Source organism: Pollachius pollachius (genome assembly GCF_949987615.1).
Source record: "Pollachius pollachius genome assembly, chromosome: 1".
In the NCBI taxonomy this organism is placed as follows: domain Eukaryota; kingdom Metazoa; phylum Chordata; class Actinopteri; order Gadiformes; family Gadidae; genus Pollachius; species Pollachius pollachius.
Genome location: NC_136934.1, coordinates 46,393,874 through 46,420,549, shown reverse-complemented (window position 1 = coordinate 46,420,549; position 26,676 = coordinate 46,393,874). Strand labels below are relative to the sequence as shown.

The window sequence follows — 26,676 nt, the reverse complement described above, 5'->3', positions numbered from 1 at the left end:
GCTGGAATAATAAAATTCATTTTTTTTTTCCCTTTAAATTTGGGTCGTAGGCCTAGACTACATACCGTATTCATAACGAGTGTATACATAATGTATACGTTACTCATCCGTCCTTATACAAAACATAACTTATTCGACGTATGCCAGCCTATTTGCCACTTTTTTAACGCCTCAACAGTCAACACTCTGCGTCCCCCAGAGGTTGCGTAACGCCCCTGCTGATAAACAAAGCCACGTGTTGCAGGAAAGTTTCCAGAGGGGGCGGAGCCCGAATGGTTCCGGGTTCCAGTCGGAGGCTATAAGAACAGCTGCGCACTAACAACACGGCAGACAAGACACACACAAAGCATGAGTACATAAGAAGGAGGAAATAAGGCTGAGCTTTTCAAAACGAACGAACCTGCATCCTCTACTTTGACCATTTTTCGGATTGTTTTTTATTCTTAATCAACCAGCAAAGCAAAACTCAAGATGCCCTTTCTCGGAAAGGATTGGAGGTCTCCGGGTCAGAGTTGGGTGAAAACTGAAGACGGATGGAAAAAGACGACATCGGACGACAACATGGACATCTCTGCTGAAAGGTTTGACTTGGGATGGAAAATTGCGTTAGTTAGACAGAGCACAACATTTCATAACTTTTGAAATACCCCAACATAGCCTGCAGCCATCATTGTACCCCCACCCCCTCTAAAAAAAGACACACTTTGTTTACTGCGTCTTTCTTTACTGCGTATTTGTTGTTGTCAGACAATGCACTGGTCCTTGGTAATCACTGTGCTATATATAGTCTCACTAACCTGCCCTACTAGTGGCTGGATTAATGTCTCCGATCCAATGTGATCAGGTCAAGCACACATCCTGACGTCCCCGTGACAGGCACTGGCTTTAACTTTACACTGTCACTCTCACCTAACCTCACGGTGGTACATGAGAGACAGGCCTATGCTACTGTGTGTGTGTGTGTGTGTGTGTGTGTGTGTGTGTGTGTGTGTGTGTGTGTGTGTGTGTGTGTGTGACAATTATCGGGCTGACATTTGACTGGTACTTAAAATAATAGTTAGTAATCAAAGTGGTTATGTCGTGGTATTGCAGCTACTGCGACAACAACAAGGAGAACGAGTACGAATGCCTGGGCGAGGGCAAAAACGAGCGCTACAACCAGAAGGTGGTACAAGAATCCTTCAACCAGGATAACCTTCTGCTCTCCCTCGGTTATGACATGGCTGCCAAGAAGAGAAAGAAGGACCTCATGAATAACAACAGCAAGGTCCCATGTGAGTTGACCTCCCCCCTCCAGCTCCACAACCCCCCCATCACACATTATGCGGCCATCCACCATCGATTTCTGTATTTATTTATTAATTTTGTAGTACATGCATGCCATGTCAACATCACATGACCTCCGCTTATTCAATGCCGCACTTTTATGTTATTTATTTTCAGATTTCCACATGGAGAAATGGATTTATGTTCATAAAGGCAGCACCAAAGAGGTAAAGATAATCGTCCTACACTATATTCTCATGTATTATTCACACATTGCCTACATCCAACCTTTGTTCCTGAATGTAAAACTATATTTTTGAAACCTAACACCCTGGGGTATTGTGTCTCTCTCTCTCTCTATTTGTGTATCTCTCACTCTCTCTTTCCAGCGTCACGGTTACTGCACGCTCGGCGAAGCCTTCAACCGCTTGGATTTCTGCAGCGCCATCAAGGACACCCGAAGATTTAATTACATCGTCAGAGTGAGTTCTCCTCCTGTCTTTAAGTGTCTCTCTCTCGCTCTCTCTCGCTCTCTTTCGTTCGTTCGTTAGTTTCTTTCTTTCGTTTGTTCGTTCGTTCGTTCGTTCGTTCTTTCGTTCTTTATCTATCTGTTTCTGTCTTTCTGGTCTCTAGACAATCTGTATGTTTTGGGTGTTTTAAGCGACGCCTCTGTGGCCATGTTTAAAGGGCAGGGATACAGCGATAGTGTGCCATGGGGCCCCAGAGGCTGTGTGTGTGTGCGTGTCCTGAGGGTTGGGGGACCACGGGCGTCCTCTTATCTGGGCTCTCCAGCAGACGCCAGGCCCGTCCTGGGCTCCTCTCTGAAAGTCGCTGCAGAGAGGGAGATATGGGAAGTGTCCCATAGAGGAATAGGGTGACTGATGTGTGTGTGCTTGCCTGAGTGTGTGTGTGTGTGTGTGTGTGTGTGTGTGTGTGTGTGTTTGCGTGTGTGATGCCAGCCATACCCACATGTTTTCCCATGTGAGCCGGGAGGGGGAAGGGGAAAAGCAGGAACAAGTCCAGACAAGAGAGGGAGAGAGAGAGAGAGAGAGAGAGGGAGAGAGGGAGAGAGGGAGAGAGGGAGAGAGGGGGAGAGAGAGGGAGGGACACGTGGTTTAATGGCAGGGAAAGGTCACTGCGGTTTGGGAGGGGGTTTGGAGTTGGGTGCCCTACCTTGTTGTGGGGCTTTTTTCAATGGGGGGGTGTAGTCTGAGTACCAGCAGCTGTTGAAGGGAGGTAAATGGAACTTCCGCTGCTGTGTGTGTGTGTGTGTGTGTGTGTGTGTGTGTGTGTGTGTGTGTGTGTGTGTGTGTGTGTGTGTGTGTGTGTGCGTATTATGATGATCTTGATGGTGGGGAGGAGAGGGAATGTTTTTTGAAACCAGACCTGGGAATCAGATGACTTGGGATGTCCCCCCCCCCCCCCACTCACCTCCTGCTCCTGTTGTTTATTTTCCCTGCTCTCTCCTTACTCTCTCATGTAGTCACGTAGTTCCCTGTGTTGTTTATCTCTCTCTCTGCTCCGTCTCTGTGTCTATCTACCTCTTTCTGAAGTAGGGTCCCTAGCCAGCGGACGGTTTATCCGTCTCATCTTTTCTTTCTCATTGAGGTTATGCTTCATCATGACCTCCTTGCTTTATTTCCCCCCCCCCAAACCGGAAAACCATTCAATCGGAATCAGTGTTACAAAAGAGTCAAAAAAGACATTCCTCTCTCTTTTTCTCCGAACATGGTTGACCACTCAATCCAACCAAAACCCCCTAAATCCACCCAAGAACAATTCTTCCAGATGCTGGCATCTCTTTTGGCCAAACCGGAACGTCCCACAATGCAAATACATTAGACCGATTGACTGCTGGGAGCGATTCAACTTTTCTTTTTAATTTTCAAGCCTTTTATTTCAGTTACGCTTTCCATACAGTGGAGCCTCACTCACTTATCACCGTCACAGACGATAGGGGGGGGGGGGGGGGGGGGGGGGGTGTATTAGTAACACTAGAGCTGGACCGGGACCAGTCTTTCTCTCTCGCTCTCTCTCTCTGTCTCTCTCTCGCGCTCTCTTTCTCTCCGGGCTGGCGTCGATCCCCTGGTTCTCAGTGTTCTTGTCCTGGCTTGGTTTACAAAGATCAGGTTCAGGACGTCCCACAAAGGACCACAGCCTGGCTGAGGTCAAACTGGTGTTGCGTAAAGGCGGGTGGTGGGCGACCTTCGTGTTTCTGGAACTGACAGGGGTGAAGAGTTGTGCCTGTGTGGTGTGTGTGTGTGTGTGTATGTACTGTTATAGAGTGGGTGGATGTTTATTACCTTCAGGCTAAATCGTTGGTTGCTCATCCAAGGCTGCAGGGAGGGCTTCACCATAGCTGTGCACGGCCTGGAAGGAAAAACAACGGGTCCACCTGTACACCAGATTGACTGTCTCTCTCTCTGTGTCTGTGTCTCTCTCTAGCTCCTGGAGCTCATCGCCAAGTCCAAGCTCCCCTCGCTCAGTGGCGTGGCCCAGAAAAACTACATGAACATCCTGGAGAGAGTGGTCCAGAAAGGTGAGGTTTTTCAAAATGTGGGCTCGACCTTCTCGGAAGTATTCATGTATTTGCTGTTTTTTATTCTCTTTTTCACATACTCTGATTTGTCCAATACCCCTAACTCCCCCTGTTAGTGAAACTCCATTACTTAATAACTACTAAGTGACAATACAGTAACAGGATGGGTAACTGGGAAATAAGTTCTATACCTCCAACTACATGCATGCACACACACAAACGACATACTAGACATACAAGAAAACAGCTGAAACCCAAGGCTGGAACATTCGACATAACAAACCCATCTTACCCATCTAAAGGGGGACTCATTAGTATTTATTTGCGCAGTAGTAACAGAACAGACATACTCCAGAGCCCATCGAGTACTCTGAGTGTAAACACACCTTGTGCTGGTGCTAAACAGTGTTTCAGGTTGTTTAGGTAGCGTCCTGAAAGCCTGTGTCCAAATATTCGGAACCACGACCTGTGGTTCTAATAATATTATGGAGTGTGTGTTTGTGTTTGAATCCCTGGAGACTCTGAGTATCTTGTTTCAATAACATGTTTTTAAGCAATTCATAACTGTTTGTTCTTTCCATGGATTATGCGTGACGTTGGTTATGGGAAAAACAGAACCAAAACCTGTATTTAAATATAGGATTTGCGAGTCGATACTTGTTGCATTGACACAAGTTGAAGTTGGTGGTAACGGATGTTAAGGGGAGCGGTCAAACTTGTATATTTTCATATATCAGAGTTTTGGTACGTATGTGTTTGGTCGAAAATATTATGGTCTTCAATAGCCGCAATAATAGCCTGCATTCATGCACGATTCCTCCCCAAGGAATCAGAGTTGATAAAACAGACCACAATATTTGTTTTACCAACAACACTGCAGACGACTATTTATTCAGCCATCAACATGTCAATGCAGCAGTTTTTGAAATCAGTTAGCGCCAGATTTCCCCACGGTCTCAGATCTTGCGTGGTTTGGATTCCCCCTTGCTCACGGTTCCCTCAGATCTCGTGTGGTTTGGATTCCCCCTTGCTCACGGTTCCCTCGGATCTCGCGCGGTTTGGCTTCCCTACCTCACTGTTTCCCTTCTCTCCTGGGGCCCAACAGTGCTGTTGGACCAGCAGAACGTGCGGCCCATCAAGGAGCTGCTGCAGACCCTGTACCGGTCACTGTGCGGCCTGGTGCAGGACATGGGCAAGTCAGTGCTGGTGGGGAACATCAGCACCTGGGTGCACCGCATGGAGAACATTATGCAGTGGCACCAGCAGCTGGACAACATCCAGATCAACAGGGTAGGACTATGTTGAAGGTCCTCATCATATCGTCGTAGTCTCAAAAATGTCACAACACCCCCCATGGATAATTTATTCAGATATTGTCTGGGAAATACTTTGTATTAACGGTTTGGCAGGTATTTTAAACTTTTGGAAGAGCAACTTTACAGATGCAAATAACAATAGCCTGAATAGACTCATCCAGTTTAGAAGCTGTCAGAATTCCAATTAGTATTTGTTCAGTTCCTCTGGGTAAAAAAAAAAGGAAATGCATTCATACCATTATCTCAAAACACTCAAAGAACCACTGTTTCTCTTTCTTTATTTTACTATAAATATTGTATCCTACTGTAAAGTAGTCATGAATCACACTTGTGAAGTTCTCAGCGTGATAGACCCTTTAACCCTTTCCACCCCTCGTCCTCTCCAGCCGACGACTGAAGGCCTGAACCTCAGCGACCTGCCCGCCAGCGTGCAGCTCAACATCATGCACCGCCTGTCAGACGGCCGGGACCTGGTCAGCCTGGGCCAGGTGACCCCCAACCTGGGGGTCCTATCGGAGGACCGGCTTCTCTGGAAGGGGCTCTGCCAGCACCACTTCACCGACAGACAGGTACACTCACTCACTCACTCACTCACTCACTCACTCACTCACTCACTCACTCACTCACTCACTCACTCACTCACAGGTAATTGATTTAGTGATGTTTTTAATTGCATGTTGGCGATCTGTGAATTTGAGTCAAACGTTTACACCGATAACAAACCGTCCCCGTGTGATCATCACTGAGTTACACTCCTCATCAAACAACATTCTTTTCATGTTCAGAATTAGGCATTTCCTCTTTTGTGCATTCATCATGTCGATCCTGTGTTGTTGTTAAAGTCAACATTTGTCATTGTTTTCTTCACGTTTGTAGATCCGCAAGCGCCTGATCGTGACGGAGAAGGGCCAGTTGGAGTGGCAGAAGATGTACTTCAAGCTGATCCGCTGCTACCCTCGTCTGGAGGAGTACTGCGAGACACTCCACTTCTGCACACACTGCCACATCCTCTTCTGGAAGGTACGAACACACAGACACACACACACACACACCAGCGGCCGTCAATCTGTGATGCAAAGTAGCACGACATGCGACATGGATGAAATGCAGTCCTCCATTTTGCATAGTCAAATTATGTTCAGGGACATCTTTGCTGTCGGGGAAACGTTGTACCAAACGCGGTAACAATCTAGGTTCCTATCTAAAAAAATAGAATAATGAAAAGTGTCGGGATCAGGGCTTGAAAACAAACAACAAATAGACTCCATCTGGCGTTCCTTTGGGCACCCCAATATAACGCTCCTAAACGGGTTCAAACAAAACGAAAATAAAAGATTATATTTCTTGCTGATGTTTCGTTGGTTGAATGTTAACCAGTGGTTAACCCCGGCCTCTCCTCCTCTCCTCTTCCAGGACACAAAGCACCCATGCACCGCAAACAACCCAGAGAGCTGCACCTCCTCCCTCTCGCCCCAGGACTTCATCGACCTCTTCAACTTCTGAGGCCCCCTACAGGCTACCCTGTACATACTGTACATAGAAAGTGTGTTATTTACCTTTTTCTTTTTTAACAGTGCAATATAACTTTCCAGGTGTATAGATGTTGGGTAGGCTGGATCAGGCAGCAGGGTGCTTGCTTGTGTTTCTTTTCGTAAAGGACTTGGAGGGGAGATTACAGTTGAAACGCAAACGAATGTGACCGACAGAAGGGAAGCAAAGGGTCGGAGATGCTACAGACTATAGATTGAGAAGCAGAGTTTAACTTGAGATTTGAGCACTTTCCGCTTTTCTGAGATGAAGTGTGTTGAAAAGTCAACTGGTGGCATTGGCCGTGTTTGAGAGGTTCCTCTCAAAAGAATCTGCAATGTGTTGTACACGATACGGAGGACACATATTCTACTATTTATACAAGTGGTGAATGTTACAGAAAGGGAACTAGGAATTTGTAATTAGATTGAATGCTGTGACACTTTGGTACGTCGACAATCTTGTGATTTCCTACTTTCTTTCTTTTTCACTTTTATACACGAATACTATGGATAATGACGTTTGTTTTGGGTTCGTTATGTCTTATTTTGCGGCTAGCATGTGATGCTTCTCAAAGAGAAGTTTAACCGATGTTTATACCAGATGTAAGCACAGACATGCAGTGTCTTTGGCTCTCATGCATACTCTTAGTTCCATGTTTGGAGGATCTGATTCCCTTTTGAGTTCACTGACTTTGAACAAGTAATTTCAATCTAAAACTAAAAATCAGTTGAACCTTGTTTTTTATTTAGATAAATTGTTTATAAATACACTTCATTGACTATGGAAAATCTTCTACCATTGAAACCTTTTGTTTAACCCAAATAACGTGGTGTATTCTTGGCTTCTAGAAAGTGATTTGCATACTTGAGTACAAAGTTCAAAAATACTTATGCAAAATTGAGTGCAATTTTTCTTAGCCAGGTTGGCTACTTTGATCGGCCACTGTTAAAGCCGTGAAGAGATCTGCTGTGCAATGCATTTTATGTTTCATTGTCTGTTGAAGTCAATAAATTATAAAATATACAATACTATTTTGTATCTTTTTAGATAATATGCTGAACGGTGGATTGTTGGTACAATAATGACTGAACAGCACTGTCAACAAAACACAAAATGTGCTATTTTATCATATTTATATAACTTCGTTTTAGACATTACGCCATCCCAACATTTACGTTCAGATAAATAAATAAAGACCCATGCATTTGAACACCCAAAAATGTGTAAGGCTGTATAGGCAGCGTTAACAGGGCTGACATTAGTTTTTAGCAAACGTGTGCTTTCTGCTGGACAAAAGATGAACTACAAGATGCCTGGCTATTAGGGTGAGAAAGAAGAGTGAGATAGATATTAAGATATGTTTCAGCTGATGGTGGACACTACTCAGAACTTTACTTTGCATAAGAGCATGGGTAACAAACAAACCTACAATTTCTCTTTTAGATGTATTTCTTAAAGAAAATCACCACCATCTTGTAGAAATATCTGAAAACACTGATACAGCGATTAGCACTTATTAGCGATTAATTATCATCGTAAACGTGTTAACACTTGTTTATTGAAGTCTGGGTATTTAAGTTAAATTAAATGCCTGATGTCATTTACAAACGAGAATGACTAGGTTGTGTAGTTCTTAAAAAATATATATCTTATTAAATTGAACTCATTGCTGTGTGTATTAATCCTTGCCATTTGTGGTCCCCCCCCCCCCTCAAACAACACTCACACAAACACCACACTTAATTCAAAACTTAATTAATGTGGAAGCATTTAGGCTGGCAGAATCATGATTAACAATAGAGGAGTTACAAGACACAGGCTTTCAATTAAAAATATGTTCAATCTCAATGCTCCCTAAGACAATAATCCCTTTTTAGTTTAGATAAGAAAGGCAACACATTGGCATCATTCCCTAATCTTTCCAGGATTGTCAATGTATCTATCTATCTATCTATCAGAGTATTTAGCATTATACAAGCTCACCCTCCGAGTCTAACGGCTGCATCAAAGGCTGAGAAACAAGAAGTAACATAACTTTATAATTGAATAATTATCTCTATATATTATCATGCATCTAAATACATTATATGTGAGATCTCTGAAATGTACTGTACATCATGAGCACCAACATCTTTTCACCGTCCCAATTTGGGAAGTCTCTTGTGTGATGCATCGTTACAGAACATTGTGATCAATTCAAAATGAGATGATATGTAAAAATGGCTGAGACGCTTCCTCTTCATATTCTTCATATACGCATGCATCCACTGAGGCTTGTGGCCGTGGCCCCTGTGGTGATACTGATCTGCAGCCAAAAATGAAGACATTTCTTAGGTTTCCTTTTCACTGTTGATGGGGTTCTCTCTGGCGAATACATGAAACCAACCGATTGACAAATGGTCAAAAGTAATGGTGAATGGCATTCTGCATAATCTTCAAGCTGGCGTTATTAGCTCATTGTGTGTCTAATACGCAGGAATGATAAAAAAAAACATGAAATTATCGATGGGGACTCTCCCGTGCCTTAGTTAGGCTGTGACCAGTCCAAACTCCTTATATGACAAGAGACAATCGAATATGGGTAGTTGAGGTTGCGTTGCAGATCTATGTAGATCAGCTCTATGTAGCCCGAGTGAAGTCACGAAGGAGGTAGGAGAGAGAAGAGTGACCGACACACACTCCTCCGTCCCAGAAAATGCACATGAACCGAGTTGCAGAAGGACAGTGAGAGGCGGACGTCCCCCGCTGTCTGTCTGAGTAGAGGCCACTGGATGTAGTCGAAGAGGTATGGAGTCTCAGTCCTGCGTTTGAAAAAAAAATCCATCACATTTGATGAAGTAGATTTGGCTGAAAACACACATGAATGAAATACACATTTTGGCAGAATCCCCCACACACACACACACCCACAACCAGTAACACACACACACAGACACACACACACGCATGCACACACACCAACCCGCACGCACGCACGCAAGCACACACACACACGCGCACACACAGAATCCCACACACGCACCCACTCACACACACACATTCATACACACACGCACGCACGCACACGCGCATGCACACACACAAACATACACACACAAACACACATACACACCAACTTCCGATTTGTAAAAATAAGCTAGTTGCAATTGACAACTAAAAAAGTGGACACGTGCGAGGAGCAGCGGGGAGAGAGGTTACCTACAGAGTTAGCCTACGTCACACAGCGGTATGTTCTCTCGCTCTGAGTTCTGAATGATCCACTCAATAGCATCCCAGCCCTGGCAGTCACACAAGAGGAGGAAGATACAGCAGTCAAAGCCCATGCCAGAGAGTAGGAAATGATATTCAATTAGAGAGTTTATTAAGGTAAAGTAAAACGTGCTCAGTGAAAATCCCCAGGAAATGTACTAGTTTGAGTCAGGGACAGAAAGCTTGAGAATAAAATAAACATCCGTCAGTTAAAAGTCTCAACAGAGGTCTCATGCTTAGAGATGAATGATGCATGCTGGGAATGTTTTTCTAGATTTTGCCACGTATTTCAGCCAGCATAGTTTTAAAGTTAGAAGAAAATAAAAATGAAACGGTAGCATGTACAGAACACACTGTTTATGTACTTGTGTGTGCTTGCTTGGGTGTGTTTCTGTGTGTGTGTGTGTGTGTGTGTGTGTGTGTGTGTGTGTGTGTGTGTTTGTGTGTGTGCTTGTTTGTGTGTGTAGGTGTGTGTTTGTGTGCGGAGTGCGTGCGTGTGTGTGCTTCTGTGTGTGTGTGTGTGTGTGTGTGTCTGTGTGTGTGTTTTCCTATCACCTTCCTTGCATTGGCAGACATTCTCCTGGCCATCATTCCCTCCAGGTAGCTGCTCAGACTGACGCCCTTCACTGTGATGATGGCCTCTTGGGTCAGGATGGTTCTGCATGCAGGGGATACAATAAATACAATCACCAACAACCGTCTGTTCCACACACACACAGGGCAAGGCTTTAAGGGGCACTGTTTAATTTGTGTTAATCCTATGAAAATAAGAATTATTGTGTTACTATGTGTTAAAAGGATTAGATTATAATGGAGTTTAACTTTTGAATACATTACAATAGTGTAGCAAATGACAGTTTGCATATAAAGGGGATTATGATTAGTAGTTTTGCATTCTTCAATGCATCCATCTTTTGGCAATATACATGTTTTAGGTAGTGTCGCTGTTGAGATGAATTATCCATATTTATAACAGATAGCATAATAAGAGGTTTTTAATAAATGTTATTTCCTCTCCTCTTTCTGCTACTAAATCCTACACTCTGGACCTTTCAGATGAATATATGAACAAAGAGGCCATTTATCCAAAAACAGGAAATGAAGATGTGCGTGTGTACTTACACTTCTGGGTTGTCCGGGTGCGGTCGGTAAACAAGCCTCTCGTCCACCGATACCAGGTTGGTCAAAGTGATCTGAAAGTTGGTGAAGACACAATTCATGCCTTTGATTGGTCAAACCACCAAGCCAGTGTACTCATCTCGACTCAGGGGAGTTCCCTTCTGTAAACAAACACTTCATACTCAAATGTGTGTTTACCCACATTAGTAGAGCACAGCTCCATCTTCTTCTCATCGGCGTCCACTATCGAGTGCTCCTGTATGTAAGTCCTCGTCTGAGTGTTCCCCAAGATCTACAGGAACCAGGAAAGAAAACTGTCACTGACCTCTTCTGGACCAATCTACTGCATACACAATGATTTGGATGGTATTCAGAATTGAAGGACGGGATGTTTGTTGGGGGTTGTGTGGATGAAACTTGGATCGTGATGGAAAAGTGCCCTTAGAAATTAGATACAGATATATAGATATAGAGTATAGTAATGCAAGACAATCCCCCCAAAAAATAAACAGCTCCCAACACTGCAGTTATGTTGGGATGAACAACCACTGTACAATTTACGGTTGAATGCAATAATGGGGCCTCTGGGAATGGCAGAGGAACAGATGGACTTATGACGGAGATCCTGGGACGACACCGGAGCTAAAGCAGGTCCCAGGTGCAGTTCCATGTGACGACCTTGCAGAGTCATCAGGACCTCATGCTATTAAGGTGAGCTTACCTCACCTTAAATACCTTCTGAAATGTATGTGTTAGAAGTTCACACTATGCTAGGAACTCTGTGCACCAGTGCGCCTATGACCACGTTATACTCAAATTGCTGGGCAGGTTTAGTTTAGGTCCGGCAGATTTAGTACGGATGGAAAATCGGCGTTCCAGATTACCTGGGGGGGGAAACCCTGTGTGTACAACCCCCCCGCGTACATTTTTATCTACGTATTCAAGATTTAATGAATAGATACAGATACAGAAACATAGACAAACGTGAGAAAGTCTTCCAGTGTTTGCATCGTAGTGTTTCCAGCCAAAGCTCATTGACCCACACTTGTGAGGTCCACACGTGTTACTGACTGACCGCTCTCACGATCCCGGGCAGGCCCCACTCGGTGCTGAGCAGCCGGTGGCTGTGGAGCCGGCCCTCCGTGTCCAGGCCTCGGTCCAGCACGTCCACCCCCACCACGCTGGGGTTCATGGGGTTGGGGTACTTCCTCATGGCCGCCTTGATCACCGTCTCCCATGGATAGCTGCGGAGGAGAACCCAGAAACGACGACGACACGTCATGTGAACGTGACACGTTCACATTGGCATGACACCGTGCCAATACGTGATATCGTACCAATACGTGACATCGTACCGACGATCAATGTGTCATTATTAACATGTATTAACTATGTATTATTATGTGTACAGATACTAAATGAGCGCGATTATGATCAAATGAAGAATAAACCACAGTGCACGACATCATATCGTAATCATGCACCAATGTATCATTATTAACATGGATTAGGGCTGGGTGTTATTTTGTACACAGATACAGTACTACATGTACGATTATGATCAAATGAAGAATAAACCACAATACATACATTTAATTGTAGATACGACTAGATACTAATAGATGTATTACTATATACTAATACTAAAATTATGCATGATGTATTGTTATTGTATTATTATACTGTAGTGACAGCGATATATTGTTTCTCTTCCTTCTGACAAATGTACTTGTACTTGACAAGTGTAAGTCTCTTTGGAAAGAAGCGTCTGCTAAATGCTAAAATGCTAAAAAAATATGTAGATACTAATTCTACTATTTATTTCGAGGTGAACTCTAAATGGCCTCTACATAGGACTTAAAAGTCCTATGTACAAAGCTACTACACTTTGAGTGTATTATATGCTTATATACAGATCAATGAACAGGTGCACAGAGGTCATTCATATCAGATAAGGATGACAGTGTTGCTGGTTACATTGCAAGTGTTAGCAGCCTATACCAGAGTAGATAGTAGATCAAACACCAAACTATGACATAACATCTCATTTTACAATCCATTGTTAACATTGAGTGACTTAGGTGTGTGTAAATCAAACTGTAATACAGAAATTAATGTGTGTTATTGAACTCGTATCACCTAAACCAACGGTCACACGGGTATAAAGAGCCTACTCATGTTAACTCGAAACGGATGAGGACCATATCACTTTAAATGTCCCATCGCCGCAGAATCTGAGCAAGATGTCATCGTGACTCGGATGGGGACCCACCTGAAAACATGCTCCGTGCTCCAAATCCTCATCTTCAACCTCACCGCCGTGTCGAGTGTACCTCTGAAATAACCTTCTCCATTCAAAACGTCGACTCACCACCGGCTACACAACCGAGAAAACGTCCGTAGCTTACCACAGACCTCCGAATGAACGGACCTCCACCACCAGCACCACCACTATCCAGCAGAGAGCCGATGTGATTCCGCCTGGATCCCCCTTAAACTGCAAAAAGTTAGCTCCAAACGACACACACAGCCCCGGCTAGGACCCCTACACCACCACCCCACAAAGGAGACGCGAACAATAAAGGAATGTAACGTGTGGATCGCCACAATAACCCCACAGAGAGAGAGGTGGCAGCCGGGGAAGATAGCAGAGCATCCGGAGTTGCGGCTGCTGCGTCCGATGTGTCCAGTGTGCGCATGTGCCGTGCATCCTTTCCCATCGGTTCCACGTCAGGTGGTACCTCGGCTCCCCGGCGCTCTCCTCTCAAGACAAAACGCACGGAGCGGGGGGCGGCAAAGAAGCGTTATGGGACTAGAGGGAGGGCGGGACTTTAACAGAGCGGGCGGGACTTTCAAATTTCTTTTGGCGCCGATAGAGAGGGGGGGATTTTCACGTTGGTTCCGCTCCGATAGAGAGGGCGGGACATTCACGTTGGTTTAGCGTCGATAGAGAGGGCGGGGCTTTCGCTTGCATATATTTACACTACAACTCTATAGTGTATTCGTGTGGGGTAGCAGAGGGGTAAAGGGAGGGATTTCCGGTAGAGTGATATTCGTTTCCGTTACAGGTTTCAGATATTTTCTGACGTATATTCTACGTCAGACAACTGCATATGCCGCATTATATTCGTTGTTTTTCTTCTTCTACTTGTCGTCATCTTGTCTCGCCCCGGGGATTGTTGACCGGTGTGCACAGCTCATTCGAAATAAGACACGGAAATGACATGCGGTAAAACCGGGATAACGCTTCAACTCAGGACCCTCTCTCCGCTACACTCTCCGTATCTCTGCCCAGCCATTCGAACAGCAGAGGGAACGGGTCTGCTACGCTGATCGGGAATTAATACTACAGCCGTGAACCCAGACGGCTCCTTCGTGTCGGTCCAGCCGAGGAAACGAGCCACCTTGACCGTGTAAAGAGACTGCCGGGGGGGGGGACGGAGCAGAGACCGCATGACCTTGTGGGCTGCTGATCGTCCTCATTAAAGGAGATTTATCCATCGACACGGTAAGTCAGCGAGCATCCTCCACTCTCACTCAAATGAATGGAAATCATTTTTGGGCATGGATCGGTCATTTAGGATCTGGGTGTAGCAAGAGGAATTCGTTGTGTGGTGTTATATTCCTTTTTTGATTTTTTTGCATGTCCAATATTTGAAGACGCAGCGTGGTAGACTGTATACGAGCTGCTATTATCGATGATGGGAAAGGTGTCAATTCCCCAGTCGGAGGCCATAATGCAGGCAGTAGGATGCAAATTTGTACCGATTCGCGTTTTCTTCGCATAGGAATGCCCACCGCACGTTGTTACATTAATCTCGACCGCATATGACTTTATGGCCAAACCAAAAAGCGAGCAGATGATCGATGTAAGGCCGGGCTATGCGGTGGGTTATATCGGGTGGGCTACATGCTGCAGCGCTGGAGGTGGGGGAGATGGAGCCTCGTTTTCTTTAGGACCATCAAACCAAACCAAGGCTGGTTACACGTCCTACCGTGATCAGCGAGTCCTACCTAGTTCATTTTTTACATTTTAGTCTGAGCCCAAGCACGAGAAGCCCATGATCGGCCTACTTCTACACGGGTCGATGTGTTCGTGCTCAAGCGTAAAATTCTGCTGACATCTGCGCGGCGGTGGTAGTGTCTCCTCCTCCGCCTCCTCCTCCTCCTCCTCCTCCTCCTCTTTGTGCGACATGATGCCGGCTCCTGCATGGCTTATAGACTATATCCATCATGTCCCGCACCCTGGGGGGCTTAAGTCTCACACATCAACCGTCCTCCCGTCTTCAGCCTGCTGTGTGTTTCCAGTCGCTCCAGACGTCAGTAGTGCAAAGGCCTACTGACGAGTACGAACAGGACTCCACGTTGAACTCGTCTCGCATTCAGATTCATATTTTCGATTTGAACTCTCGGCGAAAAGGATTAAGCCTATGCAAACATTGACCTCATTCTAAAAAGCCTATGTTTGCATGTGTCTAACGGTAGGCTGGACTCAAATCTTTGTACAGTTCTGTCATTTATTCACCTGTCTCTCTCTCACGTCCCATGTCTGTCTCTCTCGCTCTAATTGCTTCAGGACACCGGCCACAGTCATGGAGATCCTTACTCATCTCTTCAACGACACGGTTGAGTTCTACAAATGGAGTCTCACTATTGCAGGTGAATTCGGTCGTTTGGTTTGTGTTGGAGACGTCAGAAAAAAAAAGAAGTTTGTGTTTTGGTATTTTTAGTACCCTGCTTATGCCTTGTGTTTGTACACCTCTCAATTATGCAGAGCAAAAGGTTATTACACCATATTTGTTACAGCTTTTATATATTCTGTCACATTATCGAATTGTACTGATGGATTGTACCTTATTGCTAGAATATTCTAGGGCTGTAAAATGCCACACTTTATTGTTCATTATCACACGGTTATTACCATTCATTTGAATTGTGTTGTTGCTGCATGTTCCTGCCAATGGTGATTGTTCATGAAACAAGACGTATATTTGTGGGTAAAGGATGTGACCTAGTGGCTAAACCCTCCTCTATCATCACTCTGAGGTGGGGGGGTGAGAGGTCTGTGTGTGTGTGTGTGTGTGTGTGTGTGTGTGTGTGTGTGTGTGTGTGTGTGTGTGTGTGTGTGTGTGAGACGGGGGGGTCGGGGGTAATACCAGGGCAGGATGGGGGATCGTGTCTATGGCCCAATAAATGGAATAGGCCCCTCCTACCACAGATGTCCCAGTGAACCCCCATAACAGCACCCCTTCAGGAACCGCACAAGCTGGTGTCCCCCACAGTAGAGGAAAGATCACACAAAACAGTGCAAAACCTGCTTTAGATTTAAGCTGCAAAGAATGAGATAATCTTAAAAAAAAAATTGTATTCAGCACCGTTTTACTTGAAACTGAAACTGAGTCCATGCCGTTTCAAATGTTTTTTAAGCCTTGAATTAGACATAAAAAAAGAAAGAAAGTAAAATACTCTATGCAACAACAATATGATAATAATATTAAAATAAAAGCATTCAATTGAAAACCTGAACCTCTTGTCAGATCCACCGTCCGTTTCAAAGCATTGTGTTTAAACTCCTGTTTGTGGCCCCTGCAGACAAGCGGGTGCAGAAATGGCCCCTGATGGACAACCCCCTGCCCACCCTGGCCATCAGCAGCTCCTACCTGCTGTTCCTCTGGCTGGGGCCCAAGTACATGAAGAACCGGGAGCCCTTCCAGCTGCGCAAGACCCTCATCGTCTACAACTTTAGCATGGTCTTCCTCAACTTCTTCATCTTCAAAGAGGTGGGCGTCTCGTCCTTCACGTCCAAAACAGGCACCGTAATCCTCCTGTAAATGTAGAAACATATATGCATGTATTTGTACTATAGTATGTTCATTTAATAAATGTGTTGGCCTCCGTTTTCAGAATATCATGCTAAAATATTAGGACATTAAAATACATCCATGATGTGTTTGTTCTGTATTCTGTATTCACTGATAACCAATTTGCTGGATGATCTCGCCTCGCTAGGCCAGTGATGAGCCATCTGCTCATTGCCTTTTTAGCTCATCCTATTAAAGCCAATCCTACCTTCCCTCGTACCTCCGTCTTTCCCTCTCTTCCTGCTTCTAGCTCATCATCCATATCATATATCATAACTTACTTTCCGCGGTTCCCTTAAACGCTTGTGGGTTCTTTGCAGCTCTTCATGGCTGCCCGGTCTGCTAGCTACAGCTACATCTGCCAACGAGTCGACTATTCAGACGACCCCAATGAAGTCAGGGTGAGTCAGGGTTTCGTAAGATGGGAATCTAACCAAATGTATAAATGTTGTATTTAACAATGCAGTTACATTTACATTTAGGGCATTTAGCAGATGCTTTTATCTTAAGTAACTTACGTTACAAGTACATTTGTCAGAAGATAGAGAAACATTATATCGCTGTTGGTATAGTAGGATGTTCATAGAAACAACTGCCAAGCACTAACGATTGTTAGGTTAACCCCTTCCCCGTATACAACAAAGCTATGCAGACAATGTTGCTCTCGTTCTTTCTCTCTCTCCCTTTCTCCCTTTCTCCACCTCTCTCTCTCTCGTGCTCTCTCTCTCTCCCTCTCTCTCTTTGTCTCCCTCTCCCTCTCGCTCTCTCTTTCTCTCTCTTTCGCCACCTTTCTCTCTCTCTCCCTTTTGCCGCTTCTCTCTCTCTCTCTCTCTCTCTCTCTCTCTCTCCCTTTCTCCACCTCTCTCTCTCGTGCTCTCTCTCTCTCTCTCGCTCTCTCTCTCTCTCTTGCTCTCTCTGTGTCTGTCTCTGTGTCTCTCTCTCACAAATATATCTCCTGTGGGACAGGTGGCCGGGGCGTTGTGGTGGTACTTCGTCTCCAAGGGGGTAGAGTACCTGGACACGGTTTTCTTCATCCTGAGGAAGAAGTTCAACCAGGTCAGCTTCCTCCACGTCTACCACCACTGCACCATGTTCACCCTCTGGTGGATCGGCATCAAGTGGGTGGCCGGGGGACAGTGTAAGTCTCCGTTGGGTTATTCATCATTGATACGGTCCGCTGGGTATTTTAACTAACGCATTTGTGTTTGGCCTTGTCACCTCGTTCGGGGAAGGGGGTTCCCCGTTTCCCTTAGTCCCCTCGTTTAGGGAATTCTCTCTCTCACCCGGGCAATTTATTGTCCAGGTACAAGTGTTCAGGCACATCTAGGAGATAGAGCTGAAGAGAGCTTTTCAAACGGAAGCTTTTCTCTTCTGTTGATACTTTTGATACTGTTTGAGTGGCCAAATTCAATTTCAGTTACTACCTTGGTGATCTTGTTTTTGAAATTCGGTCACTTCATTTTCATGGTTGATACTTGGTATCCTATCTTAAAGAACACGGAAGACAAGCTAAAACATCCAGTATGGACACAGACTTTCTTAGAAAAAGTCTCTGTAAACGGCTCCAAATCAATACTATGTAGCCTAGCCACTCTAGACAAACAATTATTAAACCAACTTCTGCAATTGAATGAGTTTCGGTTCAGTGGAAAACCTGGAAAGGCGTATCTCTGTTCCATCTCTCCCCAGAAGTACTGCTATAAAATATAAGTTTTGTGTTTAGGACTGTGTTGTTCATGTTAGATCCCTGACTATCTTTGTTTGACCAAAGCTTGAGATAACTGTGACAATGATTATTGATTATTGACAATGATTATTCATAATCAAGAAAGTTCAGCAAATGAGAATTGAGTTACCATTTTCCGCTTAAAATTGTTGATGTTTTCCTTTGCGCAGCATTCTTTGGTGCGCACATGAACGCAGCCATCCACGTGCTGATGTACCTGTATTATGGGCTGGCCTCCTGCGGACCCAAGATCCAGAAATACCTGTGGTGGAAGAAGTACCTGACCATCATCCAAATGGTAAGATATTCCTCTCTTACATCAGGCTCAGCGTGCTCGGGTTTCCTCCCGTCTTTATCATTCCCATTCAGGGCATTTAGCAGACGCCTTTATCCAAAGCGACTTGCAATTAGTACATTTGTCAGAAGAAGGAGAAACAACAATATATCACTGTCGCTACAGTAAGGATGTTCATATAACCAGGTTCCAAGCACTAACAATTGTTAGGTTCACCCATTCCCCGTATACAACAAAGATAACTAGGATAAGATGCTACACAATGCTAAGTAGTATTTTTAAGTGCCAGGACGCGCAACATACAATAAATGCGTAAGAGTGGGTGTAGAGAGTGGGGGGTAAGGGGGGAGGGTATACAGTATCTAGGTAAACAAGAACATCTTTAAGCAACAAAGGCTTAAAAAACCCCAAACCGGAATAGCCACTGCGAAGACTCTTCATAACTGCCTCTTTCCCCCCCACCCACCCATCCACCCCTCTACTCCTCCATCCACCCCTCTACTCTCCCCCCGCCCCACACCCCTCCACCCCCCCGGCTCCAGATCCAGTTCCATGTCACCATCGGCCACACGGCCCTCTCCCTCTACGTGGACTGTGACTTCCCCCACTGGATGCACTACTCCCTGATCTGCTACGCCGTCACCTTCATCGTGCTCTTCGGCAACTTCTACTACCAGACCTACCGCCGCCAGCAGCCCCGCCGCGATGCCTCCTCCTCCTCCTCCTCCTCCTCCTCCTCCTCCTCCTCCGCCTCCTCCGCCTCCAGGGCGGGCAAAGCCCTGGCCAACGGGACCTTCAACGGCCTGAGCAGCAAGGCCGCAAACGGAGCCTCGGCAGCGGGTAGGGGAGAGGACAGCAAGCCCCAGGAGAATCCGGGCCGCAGGAAGAGGAAAGGAAGGGCCAAGAGGGATTAGGAGGAGAGGGTCGGATGATGGTGATGATGATGGTGATGATGATGATGATGATGATGATGATGATAATGATGATGATGATGATGAAGAAGATGATGATGGTGACGAGGAAGAGGCCGCGCCTGTTGGGTCCCTCCCCTCAGTTGTGAGTTTGGGAAAACAACGAGAGACTCTAATTGGATGTAGAGGTGGAGGGGTTGGATGAATGGATGAATTTACTGATGGATGAATGAATGAATGGATGGGTTAACTGCTGGATAGATGAATGAATGAATGGATGGGTTTACTGGTGGATAGATGAATGAATGAATGGATGGGTTTACTGGGGGATAGATGGATGGATGGACAGATGGGTTTACTGGGGGATAGATGGATGGATGGATGGATGAATTTGGTAAGGTTCGATGTGTCATTTTGAGCTGAGTTTCTTTAGATAGGAGATGCATCTTTGCGCTTATCCGACTAACACTTAGCAAGGAAAAGAGGGGAACACAGTTATGATAAAATGACCTTTAACAGAAATACTCCATAATCAAGAGGTTTGTGGTTGAGGTCATATTATGGTAGTGTTTCTCTCTGAGAAAGATGATTGGAAGAGGATTGGAATTTACTCTTGGATAAAGCCAGGGTTTATTTGCTTATCTGGCTTGCTTGGAAAGCAGGTAAAGAAGTTCTATTGCAACCTGCAACAGATCCAACAGCGAAAGTTCTGCATAACATAGCATAACCACAAGTAAAGTCTCTCTCTCTCTCTCTCTCTCTCTCTCTCTCTCTCTCTCTCTCTCTCTCTCTCTCTCTCTCTCTCTCTCTCTCTCTCTCTCTCTCTCTCTCTCTATCTCTCTCTCTCTCGCACTCGCTCTCTTAGATTGTATGTTACATAACTCGCACATATGCATAACCTTATTGCATTATATAATTTTGTACAGTGCATTTACATTCATATGTTCTTAAGAGAAAGAAATTGAGGTCAGCGAGACTAGGCCAATAGTATCCGTGTTTGTGTGAGTGTGTGTGTGTGTGGGAGAGAGAGAGAGAGAGCGAGAGAGGGAGAGAGAGAGAGTTTACATAGTCCAATGAAACCGAAATTCCTGCTACAATTGACGAGACGTCCAGCCCTATTCCTCCCTTCCCCTCGACACCGATCAGATGGGCGATCTCCAACACGGGGGTGTCAACCGATGTACGACTCAAGACACTGATTCCGAACTATCTGACGTTCTCTCGTCACCGCTTGGAAACGGAACCATCCCCTCGATTCATCCGGTCCACAGGCTGACTTTTAGGATTCAAACGTATCTTCCTCAACCCATCCCCCATGGTTGATTTTTATACTCGTCTCTCTGTCTCTATCTGCCCAAACACGTTTTTCATGTAGAATCGAAGTGACTTTGGAAGATGTGCTTTATACCCACGTTGTCCGTGAAGATGGTTTTTATCCTATAGAGGCTTGAAATGGGGTACTTGTCCAGTCTGTGTTTGTTCTTCTATCGTCTGCCTGACATCCTATGGTGATCGATCGACATTGTGGCTGGGCCTGTTAGGAGCTGAGAGGAGGAATCCTAGTGCAAGCAACCCCACAACCAGACTTCTCATTGAATGGTTAAATCCTGCTCAGAGACAAAGCTATCTCTTCAAGAAAATAAATCTAATATAAAGAATAATGATATTTAGTCATAGTCTTTCTTGGCATAGTCGTCAAGATACAACCCGTGTCATGTAACAGCCCTGTATTCGCACCCTGAAAGGTGTTAACGTTTGGTTGAAATGCCAAAAGATGGCGTATCTGCAGTGAACAGCTGATCAATAACATACCAATATATCACAATCATATTTTCTACCTGTGCAGTACAACGTGTACAAAAAAGTGCTGAGCTCTACTTGTTATGTCATTCATTAAAATAATGCTATTTATGTTTTTTCTTTATGTACAAATATATTTTATGAGAATGTGCTTGTATGTGATTTTTTTTTTTTTTTTTTTTTTGTGGTGTAAATAATATTTTTGGTACATTAAGCCATTGGGATTGTTCCTAGTACAACAACATGCTTCGACATGCTCACGTGGCCATGTAGCTTCTGTGATTTTTGTTAACTTCTTAAAAATGTTCTTGAAAATTAATTAAACTGAATGCCTGTGCAAAGACTCGCTGGAGTTTGATTGTGTTGCTTGCCAAAATATGCCACTAGGGGGCAGCGTTGTCCCGCTGTTAGACTGTCGGCCCACGAAGGTTTTGTGCATCCAGGCGCTGTTCTGAAGGCTTTGTCAAATGACTGAAAAGACCATTTGGTTTGAGGATTAATGTATTCACGAATCCACGTCATTAGCAACAGACGCCTTGTCATCATTTGTTACATTCACCAAGGCGTGTCTGTGTTTCTGCGTGTCTGTGCATGATATTTAAATTAGTTGGGCACTCATTTGCAACCAATCTGATGGGTTGGTTAGTAAATATAGGACAAGTAAGAAGTAATTAACTTTTAAAGCCAATCAGCGAAAGACAGTTGACAGTGGGCGTGACATATCACAATTATGCATAATTTCCCAATGATTCATGTAGCGACACCAAAAAATATGTTAAGAGGTTTGTCAAGAGTTGTTGATGATGTTGGTTAACCTCACCTAGCGCAGCCCACTTCCTGTTTCACTGGGCCACGTGGGGATGGACCTTAAATAGGTCCATGGGATGGACTCAGATCAGAGTATCCCATTGGCTCCCTCCAAGCCTGGCCCCCTTCTATAGACCTCATTCTTTCAGTCTGCTAAATGCCCTGAAAATGTAAAATCACCACAGGCTAAAGGAAAGTGGGTGCCACCGTGTTTCTATTCTTTAAGTCACATCGAGGGATCCTGTAAATTAAGTTCAAAGAACAAAAACATGACAGAATAACCTCCTGTTAGACACACAACAGTGAAAATCATCACCTCAAATCTCCACACAACAAAATCTATACACCCCCTTTCTCTCCTCCGGATCGCCGACAGGCTTGCACAAAGGTTTCCATGGCAACTGTAAAAAAGCCATACCATCCACCCACCAATCGGCTGCCGGGATCAGCTGGGATCCACATGGGCTGGAACACTGACATGATTAACTATTTAACAGGCTTTTAGGGTGCGGGACAGAGAGAGCGTGTGTGTGTGTGTGTGTGTGTGTGTGTGTGTGTGTGTGTGTGTGTGTGTGTGTGTGTGTGTGTGTGTGTTTTTGTTTGTGTGTACATGTGTGTGTGTCCTCCTTGTCTCCCTGCGTGCGTGCGTACGTGTGTGAGTGTGAGTGTCCGGTGCGTGTTTGTGTGTGTGTGTTTGTGTTTGTGTATGTTTGTGTGTGTGTGTTGCCTTGTCCCCCCGTGTGTGTTTGTGTGTGTGCGTGTGCGTGCGCTTGTGTATATGTGTGTGTGTATATGTGTGTGTGTGTGTGTGTGTCGGTGTGTCTGATAACAATAAGCAGTAATAAATGAATAAAGCACTCCATGCCAAGACATGACATGATACCTCCGTTTAAACAAAGCCGTCTCACTGAGAAATGTAGCTTTGATGATGCTGGATTATTTTACCCTTAATCATACTAAATATTGCACCCGTGGCACTAGCAGAAGATGTTTTCTACAAATGGGCTGTTCATTTGTTCATACTAGAGCTGCAATTTTGCCTCAAACACAATGTTTGTGTTGGAGTGGTTCACGTTTTGTAGGTCTATGAATATTTCTTACATGATCAACTGCACATTACCATCGAGACCGAAGCAATTGACCCCATCTGCTTCTGATCTTGTGTTTATCTTGTATCTATTAAAGTGCTTCTATTGTTCCTCCCTTTTTTTGTGGTGGTGGAACTCATTGTGAAAATGCACAATATGCCAAATATTACAGTCTTTAATCTTTTTACACATGTGTGGGTATGTATATGTGTGTGTCTGTGTGTGTGTGTGTGTGTGTGTGTGTGTGTGTGTGTGTGTGTGTGAGAGAGAGAGAGCAAGACCATGTATGTGTTTGTGCGCGCATACATGTTTGTGTGGAAAACGTGTGTGCGTGTGTGTGTGTGTGTGTGTGTGTGATTGTGTGTGTGTAAGTGAGAGATATACCTATATATGGGTGTGGGTCGGTATGTGTGTGTGTGTTCGTGCGTGTGTGAGAGAGAGAGAGAGAGAGAATAGAGAGTTTTGCATGCATGTGTGTATAAAGCATGTGTGTGTGTGTGTGTGTGTGAGTGTGAGAGTGTGTGTGTCTGTGTGTGAGCACATGTATGGGTGGACCACCACCGCCCTACACATCAGCCCAGTGATAAGACTTGGGATGCGGAGACATAAGGGTGTGAAACACATAGTAGAGCGTACACTCTCCCACCGTCACTCAGGGTGGACAGATGGGCTATTTTTAGGGCTTCAGGAAGAGGCTGATTCAAAGGATGATCGGGCACTCTGTACAACAAACAGCATCGCACACTTCTCCTCTCAGGGGAGGCTGGGAGACGGAGGGGAGGGGGGCACGTCCTATTCAGCATTGTGATGGGGGGAGGGGACTTTGGGAGGGAGGGAGGGAGGGGGAGGGAGTGTCCAATTCAGCCGGGACATCAAAGTGTCCAGATGACCGTCAATAGGATGATGGTGTGTTTGTGAGTGTACAGGAACATGGGGGGGGGGGGGGGGGGGGATAGAGAGAGAGAGAGAGAGAAGGAGAAAGGGAGAAAGAGAGAGAAAGGGAGAGAGAGAGGGAGTGTGTGTGAGAGAGAGAGTGCGAGAGAGAGAGCGAGAGAGAGAGAGACAGAGAGAGAGAGAGAGAAACATCAACCAGGATCCAAAAAGATTTGTGATTCCTGATTTCCTGATTAAGAATGTTTAAAAAAAGAAAACTTGACACATGGGGTTGTGGCGCCTTCGTCTGACCATGGGACCGGGATCACAAAGGAAGAGGCTCCCGTTCTCGGGGTTGTGTGATTCCTGCGCCTGTGCCTCTGACTAAAGCTGGCAGAGTACCAAGAGCCAGCGAGGCTGACATAGGGACAGGGCTCCGCTGGAAGTCCTTGAACACAAGTGGAGCGACTCTGGGACGCTGATCATCCAGAGCACAACCAATATTAGCTTTGGCTCCGCTTGCAGAAGTGTGATGCCATCCTTACAGAAGGGTGGATTTTGAGAACAATAACAATATGAATATGATTTATTGAAACACATAGCTATGTGTGTGTGTGCGTGTGATTTGTTTGTGTATGAGTGTGTGTGTGTGTGTCTGATTGGTTTGTGTGTGTGTGTGTGTGTGTGTGTGTGTGTGGTGGGGGGGATTTGTGTGTGTGCTTGAGTGAGTGTGTGTGTGCGTTTGTCGGTGCACATGTGTGCGTATGTATGCATGCATGTGTATACAAGGTGTATCCATGGCAACTGGAGCTGAGGATCTCGTGCAGCTAATTATCAATACAAATAGGCTATGAAAAACCTGCAAATTAAATAGAATCTGAAATCCAATTCAACTGTATGGGATTTTCCAAAATGACGATGAAGACAATGATGATCAAATCAAGAAATGAGCAACTGAAAGATATCGATGTTGTTGAATTAAATAACTCGTTTTTTTTTTTTATAAGGAAAGGCAATATGCATCCTATTCTGTTACGCTTGCAGAAACAACCTCAGCCTCAGGGTAGAAGGAACACGTGGACCACATGAAGGCTCCTTCTGTTTGGCCGTCCTGACGACCCTTTCACAAAACAAATCAACGTGGCGCCTCGTTGATCAGAAACCGAGTCAGACACTCGAGTCAGGTTCACCGGGTGGGTAAGCGCGCGCGCGCCCGCAACAGCCGGCAGCATCACAAAAGGACAGACACCAGAGGGACATCAACGTGCCTTACGCGATGACGTAGCGACGTGCACATTGGAAAAAGCTCGGCTCGGCTGGTCGGGGAGGCGCTCGGAGTCAGCCGGCCGCCTCAGTACCAGCACCCCTCAGCCTCAGCACCGCGGCCGCGGAATAACACACACATAGCAGGTAGGACAAAGACTGTGCGCTGGATTGATGCTCGTTTTTGGGGTTTCTTGTGTTAATTTTAGTGGCCCTTGGTTTAAACCATGAAAGGCGCTTTGTGTGGAGATGTGAGACTCGGCTCCAGGAATGATCTCGCGGTCTACATCACATCGCTGGGCCTGTGATGGAGAAGCTGTTGATTTACAGTTGCTCGGACTTCTGGTCTCGTCATATTCTGGGAACTCGTTCACCGTTCCTCTTCTTCTGCAGGCCCGCTTGAAGGCGATTTATCCGATTTGTTTACGTGTTTTATCCACGGTACTCAGGGCTTGTGTTGGTTTTAACAATAAAGATTGTATCGACCCAGTGGGTGTTTTCCAAAAATACAATATTTGAAGGTATAGAGGGTTTCAAGGTGAAATAAATGAAAAGATGCATCGTGAGATTTGCTCGGTTCACTTTATGGACTCCGTTTGGACATCGCTCTCCTCCTTTTGCGTAATGAGGCGTTAGATGATGGATTTGAGTTGTGAGATGAAGATGAATGAATCATTGACAAACTAGATGGCACGTATAGCACCCAGGACATGGCTGGCTTCACACATATTACAGCTTGAGAATATAGAAGTAGCCTGAGCACAATCTCCTCTCCAGAACAAGCGCTTTGTTGATATCTCCCCAAGATAAATGCTCGCTGTCTGCTCGAAGCTAAGGTAATAGGGATGGATTCAACAATGGTGGGCTTCCATTAATGAGGAAAACCACCTAATTAGGCTGGATGACCCGTATACAATCCGGTCCTCACGTATAGGGGTCTACATCGAGCTGTCCTGCTGCTGATGGCAGCCCAGCGTTTGGAGGGATTATTGGAGGGAATCTCGATCCATCATCGGCTGTGAGATCAACATGT

The 26,676-nt window shown here is 45.2% G+C and overlaps 3 protein-coding genes across 3 annotated transcripts; 2 read left to right on the top strand and 1 right to left on the bottom strand.

The window, feature by feature from the left end:
* The first annotated feature begins 336 nt into the window (after window positions 1-336).
* fbxo32 (F-box protein 32) lies at window positions 337-7,623 on the top strand. The gene is made up of 9 exons (XM_079733301.1): window positions 337-581; window positions 1,093-1,274; window positions 1,444-1,493; window positions 1,656-1,748; window positions 3,712-3,805; window positions 4,911-5,095; window positions 5,508-5,690; window positions 5,998-6,141; window positions 6,535-7,623. Exons 1-9 carry the CDS (start codon window positions 472-474, stop codon window positions 6,622-6,624), a joined length of 1,131 nt encoding a protein of 376 aa, XP_079589427.1. The 5' UTR covers window positions 337-471; the 3' UTR covers window positions 6,625-7,623.
* Window positions 7,624-9,396: 1,773 nt separating this feature from the next.
* Window positions 9,397-13,440, bottom strand: prelid3a (PRELI domain containing 3A). The gene is made up of 7 exons (XM_079731552.1): window positions 13,292-13,440; window positions 12,095-12,263; window positions 11,222-11,311; window positions 11,023-11,093; window positions 10,456-10,558; window positions 9,854-9,929; window positions 9,397-9,452 (listed from the first exon to the last, which is right to left on the bottom strand). Exons 1-6 carry the CDS (start codon window positions 13,321-13,323, stop codon window positions 9,858-9,860), a joined length of 537 nt encoding a protein of 178 aa, XP_079587678.1. The 5' UTR covers window positions 13,324-13,440; the 3' UTR covers window positions 9,397-9,452; window positions 9,854-9,857.
* Window positions 13,441-15,611: 2,171 nt separating this feature from the next.
* On the top strand, window positions 15,612-19,815 carry elovl4a (ELOVL fatty acid elongase 4a; the record flags this gene model as incomplete). The annotated part of the gene is made up of 6 exons (XM_079756715.1): window positions 15,612-15,678; window positions 16,612-16,799; window positions 17,201-17,281; window positions 17,847-18,018; window positions 18,777-18,904; window positions 19,444-19,815. The coding sequence occupies 6 exons, from the start codon at window positions 15,612-15,614 to the stop codon at window positions 19,813-19,815; spliced, it is 1,008 nt and encodes a 335-aa protein (XP_079612841.1).
* Between the last annotated feature and the right edge of the window lie 6,861 nt (window positions 19,816-26,676).

Excerpts from the sequence above, each read along its gene's own strand:
- fbxo32 (XM_079733301.1), top strand. The coding sequence starts at position 472 with ATGCCCTTTCTCGGAAAGGATTGGAGGTCTCCGGGTCAGAGTTGGGTG. Across the intron at positions 582-1,092 it reads ATGGACATCTCTGCTGAAAG|CTACTGCGACAACAACAAGG; the intron begins GTTTGACTTGGG and ends GTGGTATTGCAG. Across the intron at positions 1,749-3,711 it reads GATTTAATTACATCGTCAGA|CTCCTGGAGCTCATCGCCAA; the intron begins GTGAGTTCTCCT and ends GTCTCTCTCTAG.
- prelid3a (XM_079731552.1), bottom strand. The coding sequence starts at position 13,323 with ATGAGGATTTGGAGCACGGAGCATGTTTTCAG. Across the intron at positions 12,264-13,291 it reads AGCACGGAGCATGTTTTCAG|CTATCCATGGGAGACGGTGA; the intron begins GTGGGTCCCCAT and ends TCTCCTCCGCAG. Across the intron at positions 10,559-11,022 it reads CACCCGGACAACCCAGAAGT|AACCATCCTGACCCAAGAGG; the intron begins GTAAGTACACAC and ends CCCTGCATGCAG.